This window comes from Phasianus colchicus, chromosome 5 (assembly GCF_987193195.1).
Source record: "Phasianus colchicus chromosome 5, bPhaCol1.hap1.1, whole genome shotgun sequence".
Taxonomy (NCBI): Eukaryota; Metazoa; Chordata; class Aves; order Galliformes; family Phasianidae; genus Phasianus; species Phasianus colchicus.
In genome coordinates, this window is record NC_143440.1 from 44687656 (window position 1) to 44707183 (window position 19528).

The 19528-nt window shown below is 46.7% G+C and overlaps 1 protein-coding gene across 11 annotated transcripts in view; it reads right to left on the bottom strand.

The window, feature by feature from the left end:
* The window catches only part of FOXN3 (forkhead box N3), a 228412-nt gene that overhangs the window by 87257 nt on the left and 121627 nt on the right, over positions 1 to 19528 (bottom strand). For all 11 annotated transcript variants that reach the window (XM_090141498.1, XM_090141497.1, XM_090141503.1 and 8 more), the window contains one exon: positions 8417 to 8553. In XM_090141498.1, the coding sequence (XP_089997624.1) occupies positions 8417 to 8553 (137 nt within the window). The remainder of the gene's footprint in view (positions 1 to 8416; positions 8554 to 19528) is intronic.

Below are 19528 nucleotides of genomic sequence, written 5' to 3' on the forward strand. Positions count from 1 at the left end.
ACATTCTGTTTCTAAGTGCAAAAGGGAGTAGCTTTCCTGGCAGCCACGATGCCTTCTGACATGAAGCACTCTCAATATGCATACATGCCTGTGCACTCAAACCCCAGAGGTCTGTGCCTTTATCGCTAAATGTGGTCAGAGGAAAAAAAACAAGTCTCAGACTCAAAATGTGGAACCTTATCAAAAGCACAGTAACATCAAAACTGCCAAGCTGCATGAAACCCACATCTGGCTCTGGCCGGAGCTTCCAGGAACGATGAAAGTTTCCCAGAAAGCCTAAGAAGGGCACAGCAAGGTGCACCTGTGCTTGTTACTGCAGCCCAGGCTGGCGTGAAATTTTAGCATGATGGATTCTGACCCAAACACCCCATGGAGTCCCATGGGCTCATCCAGCCTGCATCTGTGTTTGCTCTGGACGTGGTTGCAGAATAAAAGACCATCTTTTGGAGGTCTATTGCTTAACCCTCCTCCTCCTTTAACTCACATCAAAATAACATCATGCAGATTCTGTATTTTACAAAGCAGCTTTAGGATTTAGAAACAGAACAAATGCCCTCAGCAACTACACACAGTCCTGCACACAGGCACACTGCCTTCAGGGTCATGCAAAACGTTAGGAAACCCAACAGTAGAGTTTTTCAAAATGTATCTAAAATAATCTCTTAAATCTTGTTTACGTTTAGATGTACCAAAATCGCTTGACAGATTTTCTGTAAACAACTACAAGGCTCCCCAAATTAAGTTTAAATATCTATGAAGCAATGAGGTATAGATAGCCAAGCTGTCACCCTCTGAGATTCATCACAGCTTCACTGAAAAAGAGCAAAACAAGCCCATCTTAGTTCACACAGGGAAAGGGGAAAAAACACTTTACCAGGCCACCACAGCATAAAGCACATCAGAGAGGGAAAAAGCAGTACCTCTCCCCTCAGGTGGATGTGGGAAGGCAGTTTCTCTCTTTTCAGCCACACAGGGCTTTGCTGAGGATGGAAATTTCTCTACTATAATTACCCCACGTCCCCCAAAAGAGGGTTTAGATAAGCAGACTTGGTTCAAATGAAACTTTTGATTTTTCCAAGTCAAAATTCAAAAAACAAAAGTGTAAAGAAGTCTCAGTATGAAAACAGGCTCTATGGTTCGTGTTTCAAAACAAAACATTTTAATGCAGTTTAAGCTCTCTCCATTTTTATGTCTCTGAGCCATGAAGTTCCTATGAAATGGAGCAACTCTAGCAAAATAGTTTTACTCCAACAAAAAACAGTCCTGACAAAATAGGAGCAACAGGGTCCACTTTTACATAGAAAGATCCAACAATCTGAGGACGGGTTCAGACACATGCAAAACTGGATACAGAGAAATTCAGGTATTGTGGTGATCAACAGTCCCGAGAGCCAGGAGAAATGTGGTTACTGATCACCACACACAGCCCGAGTGTATGACAACAGAAGTCAATCCATAACTTAGAAAGAGGGTGAAAAAAAACCTTAATTAGAGCATTCAAACATTGATAAACAAAATTATCCCTAAACTTACTTTCTTCCAGCAAACAAATAAACATTCTTCTCCAAAATATATACACAGGCTGTACGTATGTACACTGTTCACATGCTGAGACACCATATGTATCCCTGAAAAGGTCTCTCAGCTAATAAAGATTCAAGAAGACTCACCCCCTGAAACTTGTTCTGAGCTTTCTATCTGAAAATAAATATTTACTAAAGAAACAGCTTTCAAGCTGCCTGCCATTTTGCGATTTAGGGCCATAGGTACTGCAACAAGATACTGGAAAAGCTCCGAGTCTTTAGGATGCATTTTAATAAATCATTTGCAGAAAGGCTGATTGGTACTTTCAAATATATTGGCTCAGGTAAACAGGGAGGGATTATGTGGATACCTGACATGGGCGTGAAATGCAACTGCACATTTCCGTTAAAAATACATACAAAACAACTCTGAACACTACTAAAAATACATACAAAACAACTCAGAACCTGAGCCCAGCTCTGCACATAGGTGCTCCTGTGACCAGCAGATAAGGAGACCAAACAGGATTTTGTTCAGGACAAACAGCAGCCAGTCTGCAAGGTCTTAAGGCAACCACCCCTTCCAGAAGCTCAGTGTCTCCTACCTGCTGCCAGCTGGCCCCAGAGCCAGGCTGAGGGCCCACCACCTCATTCTGTTTCACACTTTTAATGGCTGGCCCAGGGCCAGATGGTCACCTGGATTCCACAGTGCCACAGTTGTCCACAGTCACACCACGAGCAACAGTGGACGCTGTTGTTTCTGTTTTCATATGCAGAAGTCAAATAATTTCTACTGCTGTAACAAAGTATGATTAGCAAACATGATGCTCATGCTGCTCATCACACAGACACTTGCTCCCAAGTCCTAATTTTCAGCTACTAACAATTTTGTGAACTGTTACTGAATCTCATTACACAAGCTTCCCCATCCATGCAACTGCTGAAATTGTAGGAGTAGTGCAATGGCCATGAAGGGGATGAAGGCAGAGAGATGAACTGAATGCTACAAAGTGACGAGGGAGAGGGGTGCCACTCACCCTCTGCTTTTTGCAGTACCACAAAGCCCACATCACAACCTTGCAAAAGCACACAGAGGAACAGGGCATAGCAGAAACCCATCTCAGCAGCACAGCTCCCATGTGCTTCCAGGTTTCTGCGGTCACCAATTCACATCTCTACCAGCAAGTGTACTGGAACCATTATTCATCAAGTGCCCAGAGCTAGAGGCATCTACAAACAACTAAACAAAACACACCCCTAGACTTTCCTCTTCCCATGAACTGAAGTGGAAATATCTATAGTACCATTCCAAGCTATCTCTAGAGTAAGGCTATATTTATCTACAAAAAGCAAAGAGGAGGGGGAAAAAAAGCCTAAAAAGCCAAGTAACCAGGCAGATTGGGGCTATGAATTACAACAATTTAATCCAAAGAGCTGGTGTTTGTGCAGCATCTACTAGATGACTGACAGGTTGGGGATGCTGCTTTGCAGTTCTTTACCAAAGGCCTTCAAACACAGCCAGAACAAAGACCTCAAGAACCAAATCTGAAAATATGCAGCAAATGGGAAACAAGAGGTTTGCCTGGGTGAGAAAGAATTGAATACATCTCAGCTGAGAGGGCTCAGAAGCATTCAACCCATTTTGAGAGGAAGATGCGATCAGAAGATTATTTGTATTTCTACCAGCTGAGCACAAGGGTGCTGCAGAAAGAACGCACAAAACCTTTGTGTCTAAGAGGATGCACTCAATGTTCTATTCTTTATTTCTGTCCATGATCTTCTGCCATCTTCCACAGCTTATCTCCCTGCCCTCAGCCTCCTTTACGTTGTGTGGTACAAGATAAATCCTTTTAAAAGGAAAGAGCTGGTCTTGTTTGTTTTACAAAACGACAGCCAATGGGATACATCCGTATCACAGAAGTCTACTGGATGGAGAGCTGATTAGAATACGTTAGAAAACAAGTCCTGGACTGGCAAATCCTCAAATATTTATGCACTGAGCGCATTACAGGCATTCACTCAAGCAAAAGTTCTTTTTTCTTTGCTATTCCTGTCTGGCATCAAGCAGAACCAATGTTCTTTAATTTGCCAGAAAACAGACATCAAGCAGCATAGTCTCAAAACACAGATGGATCTTCAAATCAAGACATATTACTGTGTCAGAGGGCATAGCTTGGAACTTGGATTTTTTGTGATCTCTAAACTACAGAAACAGCAAAACAAAATTCCCCAAAGACTCTGCCTTGACACTGCACCAAAGAAGAAAACTCTTTCAGACTCTTCAGGAAATAAAATAACAGGATCGATCATGATAAGAGGCTGTGGCATACACAGAAATATTAGACTGTACTATGGTCAGCTTCATTTCCTACCAAAAGTAAAACAAGTAACAGAGAATTAAAGCTGTGCTTCCAGACCGCAAAGGACTACTAATTAATTTATTCCCCAGGTCCCTTCTAGCAGGGAGACTCCTGTGTTTCAAAGTACTCAATGAATAAGACAAGTTTATTTCATCAGCTTCCCCAAATAGCCAGAAAAGAGCATTTCTCATCTCAAAACATAAAGCATACAGAAAAAAAGAGCGCTTATATGCTGTCTGGAATGATATCCTGTAATATGTTGCCTCTGATGCAGGTTTAGTTTCAATAAACAATGGTAAAGGCTGAAACCTGTGACAGTTTCAGGGAAGGAGCAGTAAAGCCAAAACCTGCAAAAATTGCAAGGAGTCGTTCTGAGGTACATTTCCAAGCAGATGATCTACAACAGCAGTTTGTGGAGTGTGGGGAGAGAATTTTCATGGCAAGATGACAAATCACCAAAGAGCGAGTAGTCAGATACCCGCCAGCAGCCTCAGCTCCAGCCCCACTGGTTGCACTGTTGGTTGGGCCTGAGCCTGAAGTGGAAGTGTTTGAGAACCTTCTTCCTGGGCAGAACCAGCTTACAGAGATAAAAGTAACAGAAACTCAATATCAAAGTTTGACCAGTTCTTGCACCTTTTTAATACACTGCAGAAGTCAAACGGGGGCTCCCAATGTCAAAGCCCCTCTCCCACACGAGCTGCCCAAATGAAGAGCACCCAGCGCCGCATGGCAAATGTGAGCGGCCACGGCTCACACTGCCACAGCTGCTGCTCATTCAGCCCAGCAAGACACATGCACACGGAGTGCGGTTATCTTAGCCTAAATACAAGAAAACCCACAGCACACAGCACTAATTTTACAGTAGCCTGAAGAAATAGTGGTGTTTCACAAATGCCTGTCTGTGGAGAGGTGCAGTTTCTGACAGAGAGGCGGTGGGAGGCCCTGCAGCAGCCCCACACCCTTCCCAAATGGCTCCGGCCAGCTGCTGAGCTCACAGCAGTGCTGCTTGGCTGCTTCTTTGGAAGCTGTTATTCAGAGAACACCTATGTTGGCACAGGTCTCTGACTGAAGTGGCACTAATATGGGGCAGAGAATAAAAACACCCTTATCAGATACCAGAGGGCAAGGCGCCGGAGAGGTGATGAGCATTTATGGAGGAATCATTTCTAGGAAAGCCATCATCTGCAGAAGGCAATAGTGATAAGAGACACTAACCCCAGTGGAACAGAAGCCGCTCCCCAGTTTTCAAATTCCCAACCGGTGAAGTTTCGTAAGATGTTTGATCACAAGCACACCTTCAAGCCATAAACTTACTCCTGAATCAGCACTTCCAAGAAAGGAAAGGGATCAGATCTAACAGCAGCACCATTTTCAGCACACGTTCTGAAAAGTGACTTTGTACAGAAGGCAGTTGCTGCAGTGGGGGCTCTGCCCACTCCTCATCAATCTCGGTGCTCCCTAAGGGCCTGGGAACCCAACAGCCTGCCAACACACAGCACAGTAGCCACGTGGCCAAACAGCTCCTGGGGGACAGGCACACACCAGGACCAGATGCTGGTTCTCAACAGGTAGGCTGGGCAATGCAGGAGAGAAAATGCTCCGTGGTTCTCATCTCAGACCCATTTGCAATTTCACCAGTTAGGCGGCAGCTTAGCCCAGGTGTGCCAACGCTCACCACTGGTTGAGCAAACAGCAATTAGCAAAACAGACTGGAAAAATGGCAAACAGAGAAAAATGCTCCACATATCATACAGTCTATAAAAGTGATCTAACCAACGTTCCCGGAAGTCATCAAAATCTGCAAAAATATCCTGCATATGTGAAATTAATGATTTCTATTATTTTACATTTCCTGATAATATTTCCCCTTCTGCTGCTGAAAAGAATTTGAGAACTCTCCTGCTGCAACATACTCAGAGAAAAGAAAAATCCATTTCAAGATCTCCGAGCACCACCAAAAGAGAAAAATCACATGTACAGTCAAATAAGAGACAGAAAACCAAAGGTAAAACATGCAGATAAAATATCTGGGCGCTGTCTTGCATAGTTACTTAACAAAGCTTGTGTCTATAAATACATTTCAAGGTTGCTATTGCCAACACAACTGTAAATATTTAAAAAGAAACACATCATAGCCCTTGGACTAAGGCACCTATTTTTCCACACCCAGCAGAGAGGTTTGCCTTTATCACAGTGTGTATCAGAGTATTAGTTCACCCTTGAAATTCCCCATACATGACACAAAACGCGCTTCAATCAGAAGAATTAGAAAAAAATATTTTTTTCAGCACGATTTTTGATTTTTATACACATCCAATCCAATCACAATGAAATAATTTGCATTACGCTATGCTTCCTCTTAGAGCTTACTGATAACTTTCTTCACCCTCCAGATAACCAGGTAACAGCAGCCTGAAGTTCCTTCTTGTGTACAAACACTGCAAGTTTGTTTTTCTTCCCTGTAACTACAGTCTCCTCTCCATGGTTCCCACTGTAATCCAAACTTCCTGGTTTGAGTAAGGCATCTAATCTTAATGACACCACTACAATATTGGGCCAGCCACCTGAACGTGTAGGTCCACGCTATAAAACTCCTTCATAAAAGATCTTCTGTGTTGTGTTTATGCAGGATGTTCTACAGGAGCTGTAAAGCTAAATTATCTGCTGGAATTAACCCTGCTCAGAACAGGAGTGCTTGTGCATTTGGTGACCATCTCGCTTGAGATATTTTTACAATGCATTCCTCCACTCCATGCTCAATTCACCCCTAAGCTGCTTATGCAGATACTAAACTGAACATGTGATTAATCTGTGTATCCTTACTCTTCCAAAACATCTGATAAAGACAAGCAATAGGTCGCCTTGTCCCTGTGGGATCGCAGCAACCGATCCTTATAAACCTTGTAATTCCCCCGATTAATCCAGCTCCTAGAGGCGCTCCAATACTGGTGAATCCTCCTGTTCCAGATATTTTTCATTCATATCTCAAACACAGTTTCTGTTCCGTGGCCTTCAGCTACATAAGGCTGATGGATAGTGACAAAGCTCTGCCACCCAAGGATTTCTCCAAACCTATCATCTCTGCTATCAAAAGAATTTCCCCTGGAATTTGTTACTATGACAATGTATTGCTCTGGAGATATGACGATGGCAGAGCGGATTTACATTTTTCTACCCATTACTGAAGTTTTTCTACACATGAGAAAGCAATCACACACATATGGGTTTACTGTTTTTCCTAAACGCACGGGGAATGTCCAGCTTCTTGCAAACATATCAGAAATATATACCAAAAAATGACTTTGCCACGTAGCTGCCAATAACGAAAAGAATTCAACAGCTACTGATAGCCTGCATCAGACTTGTACTGATGCTCTGCAGTCACTGCTAGGTGATTAAATGGGTATTTCAGAGGGCCACGGGAAGATTAAGCTGTATTTGACAGTGGAACTGCTCAATGATATTCAGCCAAAAACAAGAGCGAGACCCCACAACCTTCCACACAGAACAGCTCCCCAGCAAGCACTGCGATCCCCCTGCTCCCAGCTGCGTGCATTTCTGGGGATGTTCTGCTGGGCAGTTAGAAGGGATGGGCATCCCCACCCTGTGTGCTGCCTGGCCCTGCGCTGTTACTTGATGCAGAGCCTCTGAACAGACCCAAACGGGCACCACTGAAACACCCCCGAAATGCAACACAGCCAACAAAGGCAGGCTCTGGAAACAGACCGTGTCCACCCCCACGGTTACAGGCACGACGCCACCATTCACGTTACTCAGCTCAGATCGAGATCGTGGGGGAAAGGAGCAGCGGAAGCCATCTGGGACGGTGGCCGCGTGGAAAACGTTTCCCAGAGCAGCTGAGAAGCATCGGCCCGCGCTGCGGCCGCGGCCCACCAACAGCCGGCCGGCTCGCCCCAGGCCGGGAGCTCATTTCAGAACAGGGGAAAAAAACAACGCACATCATTCCGAGCCGGGCGGAGCGCCGCGCCGGCCGCGGGCCCCCCGAACTTCCGGCCGCGCGGTTGCCAGGCAGGATTACCGTCTCCGTGGCAACCGCCGCGCAGCCCGGGGCCGTCCCCTCGCCAGGCAACGCGCGGCCGCGCCGCCGCCGCCGCACCTGCCGGGCTACGCGTTGCCGTGGAGACGCCGCGTTGCCGTGGCAGCCAGCACGCCAATAGGCGCGAGGGAAGGCGGCCGCCCCGCTCCGGCAAGCCGCGGCCCCGGCGAGGCGCCGGGCGGGGCTCGAAGCAGCCCCGCGGGAGCCGTCGCGGCCGCCGCTCGTTCCCGAGGGGTGCCGGGCCGTGCTCCGGCCCGATACGGGCACCGCGCCCCGAACCGGCACCGCCGCCGGCCGCGAGCACCTGCCCGGTACGACCGGCGCCCGCCGCCCCGCGCGCGGCCCCGGGCTGGGACGAAGCGTCCCCCCGCACCCCGTGGGGTCGCGGCGGCCCCGGCCTGCCCAGCGTCACCGCGTCCCTGCCCCGCGCCACAGGCAGCTGCAGGAAAATAGTTGTAAAATCAGCTAGGTCTTACCTTTGATATGCCTGAGGAGATGTGGGAGGTGTATTGAACACATGCGAGTATGGGTGATAGGGTGTCTTTTTCAAAGCCTGAATAAGATTTTGTCTATATTCTGGGTCTATACACCACAAGGACCCCTTTCCAATACTCTGCAAAGAAAAAAGAATTAAAAAAAAAAATCAAATATTTGATCTAATGGCACAGCCTTATTCATTTAGCAGTTGTCAGGATAGCAGCGGGTTGGGTTCCTGGTCTGACAGCGGTGAACACAGTTTGCCTGCCAGAGATATCGCTCCATTAATAAATACTGTGACTATGGTTTAAATCACACTTCCTTGGGGAAAAAAAAAAAACAAAAAACAAAACAAAAAAAACAACTAAGAACGCACGTTCAACTGCTTCCCCGCCACCCCTTATTAGTTAATATGATTTAATGGCATCTGGCAATTTCCCTGTCACCCTATACTGGAACAAAACAAAGCTACGATTACTGGTAGATGGAAACTTTGAAGAGAAGCTGATTCTTTTTTGAAAGTGATTTTATTTTCCTTTTGTGCTGCTATGCTAACGAGAAACAAGAGCTGAAAAGGAGGGGTTTAAACACCCTAGCAACTGTTTTAAAAATAAAAGGATTTAATCCTTCAGCCGCATGACATTGGTGCCATTATATTACACGAAATTAATCATCTTTTCTCTCCTAAGGAAAGAAAATACACCCCCAGAACCCCAAACAAAACAAAACTGTAAAACCAGAGCTTAAACCATGTTGGGGTGTTGTGAAATCAGAGTTGGTGGTTCCAGCAGCAGTGACTGCCACATCCCTTCCTGGACGCAAGGGAACACATGGAGCTGGCAGCCTGCAGCAGGAAGGCCACAACGCCACTCAGCACCACTGCAGCCCTCAGCCCAGCGTAGGCCAGGGCAGACACCCAGGGATGTTCAAATGCACAAAAGTACACCTCTTGCTAGGCTGCACTGAGAGCACACAGGCAGATCAGAGCAGCCCTGTTCAAGAACATGTCACACCAGCAGCAGTCCTCACTATGGACAGAGCTCCTCACGAGGCTCTCAGGCTATTAAGGATGTGTTTCTGGCAAACGCTGGTATTTTGGTGCCAGTGGAGAGGCCGTACTCCATCCCCGTGCCGGCTCCAGCTCAGGGCACCCTATGCTGAGCTCCAGCTTGTGAGCATCCAGGCTGGATGTGTCACTGGGCAGCCTGGTCTAGTGGTTGGCGACCCTGTCTACAGCAAGGGGGTTAAAACTAGATGGTCTTTGAGGTCCTTTTCAACCCAGGCCATTCTATGATTCCATGGTTCTGGTGTTCCCATGTCCAACGGCCAGCACACACACACACCACAGATGAGAATGAATGAAGACGACTGTTTCTAAAGCCAGGAGGAAGGTGCAAACCCAACACCCGTTTCCTTTGGAGAAAGAGCCCTGCAGCCCCTAAATGCTGCCCTGCTTTATGGGTGGCTTCGGGACACACCAGTGGGATACACTTAGTGCTTGCAGAGCTCCTTCTGAGCTGGCATGCTGCACATCTGCACAGAACCACCCCGCAAACAAAACCAGAAAAATAAGAAAGAAGCTTCCCGAGCCTCACTAGATTGCTACGTGGGAGCACCTCACAAGCTCACAGCACTGCCAGAGTCATGGCCTTCATTCAAAGCCAAACCCACCTGCAGGGGGCAAGGAACCAGGTTCTGCAGGGAACTGGGAGCTGGGAGAGCAGCTGGGGGTTGGCCAGCCTCTAGGCTGGCAGAAGTCGGCCAGAAGGCTCCAAGTGGCCCCAGAGGGACAGCGCAGGGAGAGGCTGGGCCTGCAGGGCCTGGGGGCTCCAGGAGAAGCAGGCCTCGGGGCTGCTGCCTGGGCCTGGCACTGTGCAGGTGACTGAACACCCACCACAGTGTCATGGGGAGCTGTGTGCCCCATGCCTCACACCAAGAGCCTGTGATGTTTAGCTTTCGAATGTGGGACAGTAAGCCAGAGTCTTGGCACAGTAAGCCTAGGAAGTGACCTTTTAGGCAAAGGACAGACTCAAAAATAGAATCCAAATCTCTCAAATTCCACTTCCATGCTCCATCCAAGAGGCAGAGCAAGAACACCACAAATTTTCCTTTTAAGCAGGCAACACGCAAAGCTTGGAACGTTTTTTTCAGGAGTAAACCTTTGCTGGATTCCTTACACTTTACAGCATGGGACAAGCTTTAAAAATGCTACACTTAAACAACACCCTGTGTACTTGTACTTGCTGGAACACAACATGCTGTTTCCAAGCCTCTGTGTTCTTTCCTTTCATCCAAGTCATCTACCTGGCCGTGATCTCCCCTGGCCCCCCCCCAGACCGAGCACGAATCGAGGGGTTTACAGGGTGAGGTCACTGCTGAAGGCTGACTTCAAACCAGGCATTGCTGCTATGCTGCATTTGTTTGGCTTGCAGATATTCTTGTGAAAGCCAAAAATAATCTCACTGGAAAACAGAAACTCTCACACAGGAGATTGGGAAGGTATTCTTGTTAGAAGAAGCACTGAGAAGGCAGTGCTATATTTTTTTGCTAATATATTTTGCCCTATTTTCACTGAGCTGAGCTGATTTATAATTTAGCAGCAACAATGAACACAATTTAAAGCAAAGCTCTCCAACCATGCAAAGTTCCTTTTTTAAGATATTTACCTTTGCTCTTCCACTCTCACACAACAGACAGAAACACAAAGAAAACTGAAGTGTTCCCTGGTTAAGACTCCTTCCTGACAGGTGTGAACAGCTCCGTTAGCTGTTTGAAGATGTGTCATTAGTCTTCCATACACAGAGCAGTCACAGGAAAGGAAATCACTGGAACTCAGACCAATCCGTTAGTGATTAATTTCCATCTTATGACACTTGGCGTGCTGCTTCACTACCTCCTCCAAGCCAAAAGTCAATAGTGTCTCCAATCAAAAACCAGCAAGAAAGGAAAAAAATCCCTGGATAGTATTTGTCTCCCAGGCAACAAGTGAGCAAGGAATGGATACCAGCCCAGCAAACTCAGCACTGGAGTGCTGCAGCCCATCTGGCTGTGCCTCCGGATCCCAGGCACAGTACTCAGCCCCTGGCACCTCCTGTTCAGCTGGGGCTGCTCCTGTATCCGTGGTTCAGGTTGTTGCTAACAAGGACAGCGCTACCAGGAGTCCCCTCACCTTATCCAAGAGCAGGCTGTAACCACAGGCAAGCCATTCCAAAGGTATAACTATCAGAGAGAGAAACCAACACGTGGAAGTTACCCCATGAATACTTAGGGTTTAATATTTTCTACAAGAAGCTTCCTGATTTACTAATTATCGTGAAGATATTGTTATTCCTTTTTCTGTTGTCTACTATGCATACAAACTGTATTTAGGTATTGTTCTTTTTGATAGCTGAAATACCCAAGGTTGACTTCCTTCCAGCCATTAAAACTGGTGCATTACCGAGAATAGGTGTGAGACATTCAGTGTCCAATTTCTTTTCCCCTCAAAATGGACTGCATACAAAGTTTTAAAATCCTATTTACACAACCTGGTAAGGTCCAAACCAAAAAAAAGTTTGGTCCTGTTAGTAGAAAAAGCTGTTTGGAACTTTTTTTAAAAAAGAAAGAAAGAAAGCTGCTTGTTAGCTCTTTCAATCATTAGAGTTAACAGCATTATCTGCTATTAAAACTCTTCATTATAAAGATTTTGCTACCATATACCTCACACTGCTGACAGCCTAGCCCTATGCAGTACTCACCATCTGCCCAAAGCTCCATAAAAAAAAAGGTCTCTTTCCAGGATCAACGGCTGGGAAAAATACAGACCCTGTCTATATAAAAATTCTGGCAAATGCTTACTTGAGGAATTTCATTCCCTGGTTGTTTTAGCACTGACTTGAAATTTGTTAGGAACGCAGCTTGTTTCCACAGTGGTTCTTTTTAATGCCAGACAGTCCATTCCAAATGAAGCTTGGGAAAGAGAGCAGATTTAGAAGCCACAAAGCATGCAGGTTCGGAGTTGGACAATCACAGCTGTGCCACTGCTTGACTGCCTGGGTCCAGTGGGGCACCGTGCTGACAGAGGAGAGCAGCAGCACAGGGCTGCTCACAACCCACAGCAGGTCTCTGCCTGGTGCCCAGTCCTTCTCCTCAAAGAAGATCCATGGGGACTGTCCCCTTCTGCAGGACGAGCCATGGTGACACAGCAATGTTCCTCTTGGCACAGCACTAAGAGGAAAAACGGGGCTCTGGCCGGGCACAAACCAGCTGGGAATGGTTTGCCAGGCAGGCAGAGAGCAGACACGCAGGGGGAGCTGGGACAAGCCGGGCAGCTGGCTTTCAGTCAGTGAGCTTGTTGGTCCAAGGAAAAGAATCCAACAACTGCCCCCTAAGATGAACTGCCAAAATAGAAGGGGATGAACGCTTAGGACTAAACTCTCCAAAACCAAAGTTATCAATGGAATAAACTAGGAATGCCACCATTACCCAAATCGAGTGGTGCACATATACACTATCATTTCTGACTATTCTGTCCTGATTACTTTGGCACTTTATGAACTATGAAAGTGAGTAGAAAAAGCAGAAACTTCCTGTTAGTTGAAAAAGAACATTTCCAATTAGCATCTGCAGTCCCAAGTCATCACGTCTTGAAATCATAGGATGGTGGCACATCAGTCCCTGGCTAGGTCAGCGTGAGCCAGTGCAGTCATTAACACAGGACCTCTGAATAACACTAATGACACTTTCTTGCAAAGATAAGGAATCATTTGGTGTCAGTCATCCCCATTACCGATATAACAGTTTGCTCTCAGCACGGATGAAACCTACTATTGTTACAGCAAATGACCTCTCTGCAAGTAATAGCAGAGAGATTACTGCGTATCAAAGGTTCTTATTCTGGATAAATATTTATCCTGTGCTCACTGTGCCCCTCACAGTAGAGGACTTGAAGCAAATCTTCCCTCAGTTTTGCCAACGTGTTTACCCACAGGAATGCCGTACAGCTCTCCCATAGCATCCAAGTGTGCCACCCACACACAGAGGTGTTTCTACAGGATCAAACTGTAGTGAGCCAGTTTTGAAAAGGAAAGCTTCAATAAAAGAACTGGATGATGGAAATACACGTGATACCACCACACAATGTAAAGCAACCTCTCAAGTAGCTACAGCCAATACCATCTGGGATATCTGAACAAATAACTGTGTTTTTAGAAAGAGATTTCAGTGCCTAAGGGAAGAGAGGGAACAATATTTCTCAATGTTTAGGACCATATCACACAACACTGCTCTTGAAGTTGTGCAAACAAAGTTGAAGGCACAATGGGGAACAAGCAGCTGATGATACAAACTTGGGCCCAGTCAGAGGACTGAAGCCCACTGTGATCACAGCTGCCTTGTATCAGCACCACAGCCACAAGGGGCTTCCAGGGCAGGAGCTCCGCAGCACTCTGAGAGCACAGTCCGGCAGCTGCGTGCTCCCACCTGCGGGAAGCCCTGGGCCATGCTGCCAGCACTGCAACACCATGCTCTGCACTGCTGATGTGGGACTCGCTCCAGATTGAAGCTCCTTCCTTTACTCCAGGCAGGGGCAACACACTAATGCCAGCACTAGGAGAAAACAGTGGAGCTGGTCTGCTGCTCTGTTTAAAACTCTGTTGGTTATGCATTACTCATTGGGATTTGACAGTAAGGACAAACCAAGTATTGTTTGCTCTGCTCACCTGCATTGGTTCTCTGGTTGTAAACAGTTTTTATGAACACTCACAGACAACACTAAACCTTTATGCTCTTCAACAGCTCTGCACCGTGCAGATGAGAATGGCGGGTTCCCTATTTACCTCACTGTTAAACAAATTAAGTAATTCACAGAAAGACACAAACAGAACATTAGAATCATCTGAGGTCAGCTAGTTTAAAAAAAAAAAAACAAAAAAAAAACGAGAGAGAAATACAACTGCTAAGGAGTTCTTAAAACAAAGCCAACTGCCAATGATCGCTATTATTATAAAGCACATTCCTTAGATCCACTGCAATATCACATAAAAATTGCAGATAACTATTCATGCAGTCTAAGGGTAGATTTTCTTCATTCTTTTCAAACATTTCTAGCACAGACTTGTGAAATTCTATACAGCCAGTTTTAGAGAGCTGCACTACAGACCTTAACAGCAATTTTAATGACAGTAACAACTGCACAGTAAGCATTTAATTTTCATAAACCCTCACACAAAATCCCCTGAACCTGTGAGCTCCAGAAACGTCCCCTGCTCTTCAGAGGAAAGTTTGGCACCGTTATGTGGCAGTTTGACACAATACAGAGAAAATAAAGCCCTATTTGCATGCAACATGACAAAATCCTCACACCCACTTCTGTGTGTTTTCAACACCTTTCCACTAAGCCCTCCACCACGGAGCAGATCAAGCACAAAGCTGAGAAAGAGCTCTGACTAGTTAAAACACAGTTACATGGCCATAAATACATGCTCATTTGATATGTGAAACAAGTGGTGTGAAGGGAAGGATTGCTGGAGCGTGGTGTTCCACCCCAAGTCAACCAGCTGCATCAAGAAATCACCACTGTTCTCAAGAGAACAAAAGACTTGGGCCTTTCAAGTCTTATTTTGCCCCAGGTAAAAATATCCATTAGCTCAAATTGCGGAAGTCCAGGTTTCTGCTTTCATGCTCATCTCCTGCTATTTTAAACTCATTTGCTCAATGAACTCTCCCAGACATCAATCAGTTGCTAGATCCTTGTCCTGCCACTGGGACAGTGGCCTGGTGCTGCCCAGGTGGAGCGGGGCCATATGCATCTCAGTCCCCAGAGTCCTCCCTCGTTCACTGTGGACAGACTGGGGAGCCAGGTGAGGAAGATCCCACCTCACCAAGAGCTCCCCTAAGTGAGAAGTAGGGTTATAGTGAGAACTACTACCTTGCCTTAAACAAAATAAACTCCCCACCCCCCCTAACAAGGAGCAGCCAAGCAAGTGATTATTAAACCAGGAACAGAGGTCAGAACAATGCTGTAAAGTAACAACTAGAGAAAAGGAGAGATGGGTGGAATTCCACAGTTCCCCTGTTTCACAGGCAAGACCACAGAGCAGGTTCCTGCAACACTAGCAAGCACTGTCCAAACGCACAGCCATGCAGAAAGCCAGCATCCCTCCAGTGGAGAAGTTCAAACCTCACCAGCTCAAGATACCTGAAGTTTTTTCTCTCTTCACATGCACAGACCCCCACAGACCAGAGCCCAGCTGTGCCAAGGCCCCACTCCTCCCAGTGGTACCACCAGGGGCAGACACAGCCTGACTTCAGAGGGTGCCCCCAAAGCAGAGCCACAGGCAGAGCAGAGGGGATGCAGATCACACCTCAGCACAGTGCCTGCACAAGGACCGCTTGCACAGACAGGTTGAGATTTATACAAATTAAAGAATAGAGAAGTCAGAAATGTCTTCCAGTGTGTGGCGTAGGCACCCAGCAAGACTGACTGCCCTGAAAACCACAAACCCAAGGCATGTCCCCAGAGTCGGGGCTGCAGATCCCATAATCTTCAGTGGGGGGCCACTGTTCCCACCAAGATTACTCTGCCAGATGACACCATGTGCACAGCACAGCCATGGTTCCTCCCCAACCCCCCTACTGCCCATGCCATACAAGCCTTGTACGCCCACCAGCACCATGAGCTGGCCCCCCACCATGACCACTGCCTGCAGCCAACAGGATATCACCACAGCAGTGTCCCATGCTCTCATAACAAAGAGACTCCTCTGACAGGCTTAGGAGCTGGCATGTGGTATCATTACTCTCTGTGAGCCATACTTAGCCTGTGAGGCATCTCCTCGTTCAGTATGCAAACAACCCTATAAAACTATTTCATAGCCATACGGAAATCCTGCAAAAGCCTGAAGAGAATACTGCCCTTAAACAAAGCCTTGCTCATAACTAAAGCGGACGTGTGCTATTCCATTGCAATGGCTGGCAGCCACGGGCCTCCCCAAGGCCAACCAGGCCAGGGGACAAGGAAAGGCACAGCACTGCCCTGCAGGAGCAGAGCGTGGGGGGCAGCGGGTACAGGGGCACAGGGTTGGGAAGCAGGGAGCACAGAGACAGGGCTGTTGGCAGGCCGTCACAGCGAGCCTGAGGAGATAAGGAAGCAAAGCAGCATTGCTACTGCTGGGTCAGCCTACAGAATTCCTGTGTACACACAGAATGTGCAATTAGCCCCACTCTGTTGAAAATTGAGGACACAGAAACAAAAGAATACAAAAGAAGTTAAGAGCTCAAGGTCACCTATAAAGTCAATGGCAGAAGAAAAGAAAAAAATCCCAAGACTCCAGAGCAGCAGCCCCATAATGGCCATGCAGGCGGTGTATCAGGGCCATGGACTGAGCACCCCAGTACCTGGCAGCCAGTGTGACACACAGTATCTCCAGGCTGCCTCACATAGCCAGGGAAAATACACAGCACCTTCTCCTGCAAATAGATGGTTACAAAGCATCTGAAAACCCAGAATGATTTTAAACCAACCCTTCACAGAACAGATACTCAAAAAATTATCCAACGCTTAGATCAGTGCTGGACGTCGGTGGGTCAGGCGTTGTCTGCCAGCACATTAATGATGAAATGAGCAAGGGAGAGAACTTCCAGGGGAAGGGGTTAACAGCTCTCAGAAACCGGTGGGAGGGAGTGGGTGGGACTAACTCCATTAGCAGCCACAAATAAAAACAGAAACAAGGAAGACCTGACAAAAGCTAATGGATTGGCAACGTTTTCCCCTGTAACCGTTTAATGTGAGGAGTTTTCCATGCGTAGTGCTTCGTTTGGTTCATGGGATGAATTGAGGGGAAAATCCAGGCACAGTGATGGACAGCTGGAGATGCGGCCTGGCAGCAGTGCTCTGAGGTGGGCCTGTGCACTAAGCCAGGTGGCTGCAGCCCCGTGCAGCCCGGGCACTGCGCAGGCACACACCAGTGCCAGGTGCCCTCACTGCCCACTGCCGCAGCACACAGCAACACAGGCTTCTGCCACCTGTACGCACCGGTACGCAGCTGTACGTACACCTGTACGATCCCTCCTTCAATCCCACTTCTAAGTCAAGGTCAAAAATAATTATTTTTTTACTGTTTTTTCTCTTTCTCATGGCTGAACAACAAACGCTGGGGAGCAAAACAAACCATTCCAGCACTGCAAACTTCCCCCCCAAACAAGACAACTCCTCAGCTGTGCCCAAAGCTCTGGCTCACTTGCTCAGTGCAGATCAGTACAAAGTCAGGGCAGCACCTACCTGTAGGAGCACCAGAGCCTGAGCACCAGCACTCACCCGTGCTGGGCTTGTAAAAACACTACGGAGAGATGAGGCTACTCAGTCTCCAAAGTTTTGACAGTGAGATTAATTAACTCTGTAAAAAGAAATTGTCCTTCAGGTTTCAGTTGGATTTTTAGGTGCCTGAGTTTTTCTAAGCACAGCTAAATGGGTTACAAATGGGGAAAGGCAGAAAGCAGCAGATGCACCACCACACCACAGCTCAGCACGAGGGCCCTCTGCAGTGTGAGCCACTCCATCAAGCGTATTTGAGAGCAGGTAATTAATACTGCCTTTCAGCTGCCCTGAGCACTTCTGCCAATGAAACAAATTTGAAAAGTATGCAGGTAGTTTATTAAACAAGGCAAAGTGATTCCATTAGACAAATATGACAGAGATTCACTGGTGTGAGTTGATTTAAAGCAAAAAGACGACAAATATTTCCACTTAGATACGTTCAAGGAAGCCAGCAAGTCCTTGATGACAATCTGCAGCTTGGCAAGAATAGGGCTCACGGGTTTATTCATGCTGCTTCCCAGGCAGACCAGTTCCACATTAGCAAAACATTCTTCAAAGTCCAAATAACTCAGGATCCTCATTCAGTATATATTCTTCCTCCAATTAAAGTCCGCTTCACTTTATTCCAAATCCCAAAGTGACGTAAAGGAAAAGCAGGTTTCCTTAAATTTGCAAGAGAATGGGAGGACATGCACCACAGGCAGCAGAGCCAGCCTGAGAGCCAGCAGAAACAAACCCTGCAGAAACAGAAACATCGCTCTTCAGGGGGCTGCTTCGGCCAAGCCGCTACAAAACAGGATGTGAGCATCAGTTGTGTGTGCAGAAGAGAGGTTATTCAGAACAGTGAATTCACACACAGACTGTCTTTTACTCTGTAAGGAAAGGGTGGGAGGAAGGGGGGAAAAAAGCTTTCAACCCACACACCACAGCCCTGCCTACTTGGGTTTTCCCCAGTCTTTTTTTTAACTTCGTTATCTAACAAGCAGTCCTTTTCAAGTGTGATGTTCACAGACAGACACCTGTAAAACAGGAGTGGGCTGAGAGGAGGAGGAGGAGGAAGGACACACTGCTTAGGAAAAGGATCCCGTGGGCAACTGCACGTGTCTGTGGGAAGGCAGGAAGGGCTGCACCCAGTGGAGCATGGAACAGGGGAAAAGGAAAGGCCAAGGGAAGGGAAAAGGAAAGCAATGCTCTATGATGAGAGTAAGAACTGCTGGGAATTAGAAAACTAGCAGCAGCACTACACAGGGCTAACTCACTGCACCACTCCTTGGTACTTACCAGCAGGCTATTACTCATTATAATCATAGTATACACAAAGGCTGCTGATCAATACTGCACAAAGGTGATTAGTGCTCAATGATTAAACATCAGTGCATGAATTTATTTGACTTAATGTGCCTGAAGTGGAAGAAAACAGGGAGAAACCATTTCTGAGCGGACTCCAGTAACACAAATTGACAAACCATCCAACATCAGATGTTAATGCTGTGAAGAGCTCAGAACCGAAAGATGGAAAATTGTTTTCTTCCAAATTATTCAAGATCAAATATGCCTTTGAACAAATATACCCTCTAAAGGAAAAGAAAATCTCATTGAAGAATGCCAAAATGAAGCTATTCTGATGACACGGGTGTCACACAAACAGGCCTGCTGTGACCTGAGTCACTGTTCCAGGTCTTCTGTGATCTTCTTTGCTATCGGTTTCACACAGGAAGCCTTCACGTTTGACGCACCAAAAATAGCAGATGGTGTACAAATGAAAAATTTTGTTCAAAAAGGCTTGCAACTTCTTTCTTTTCTTAAATGCTAATGA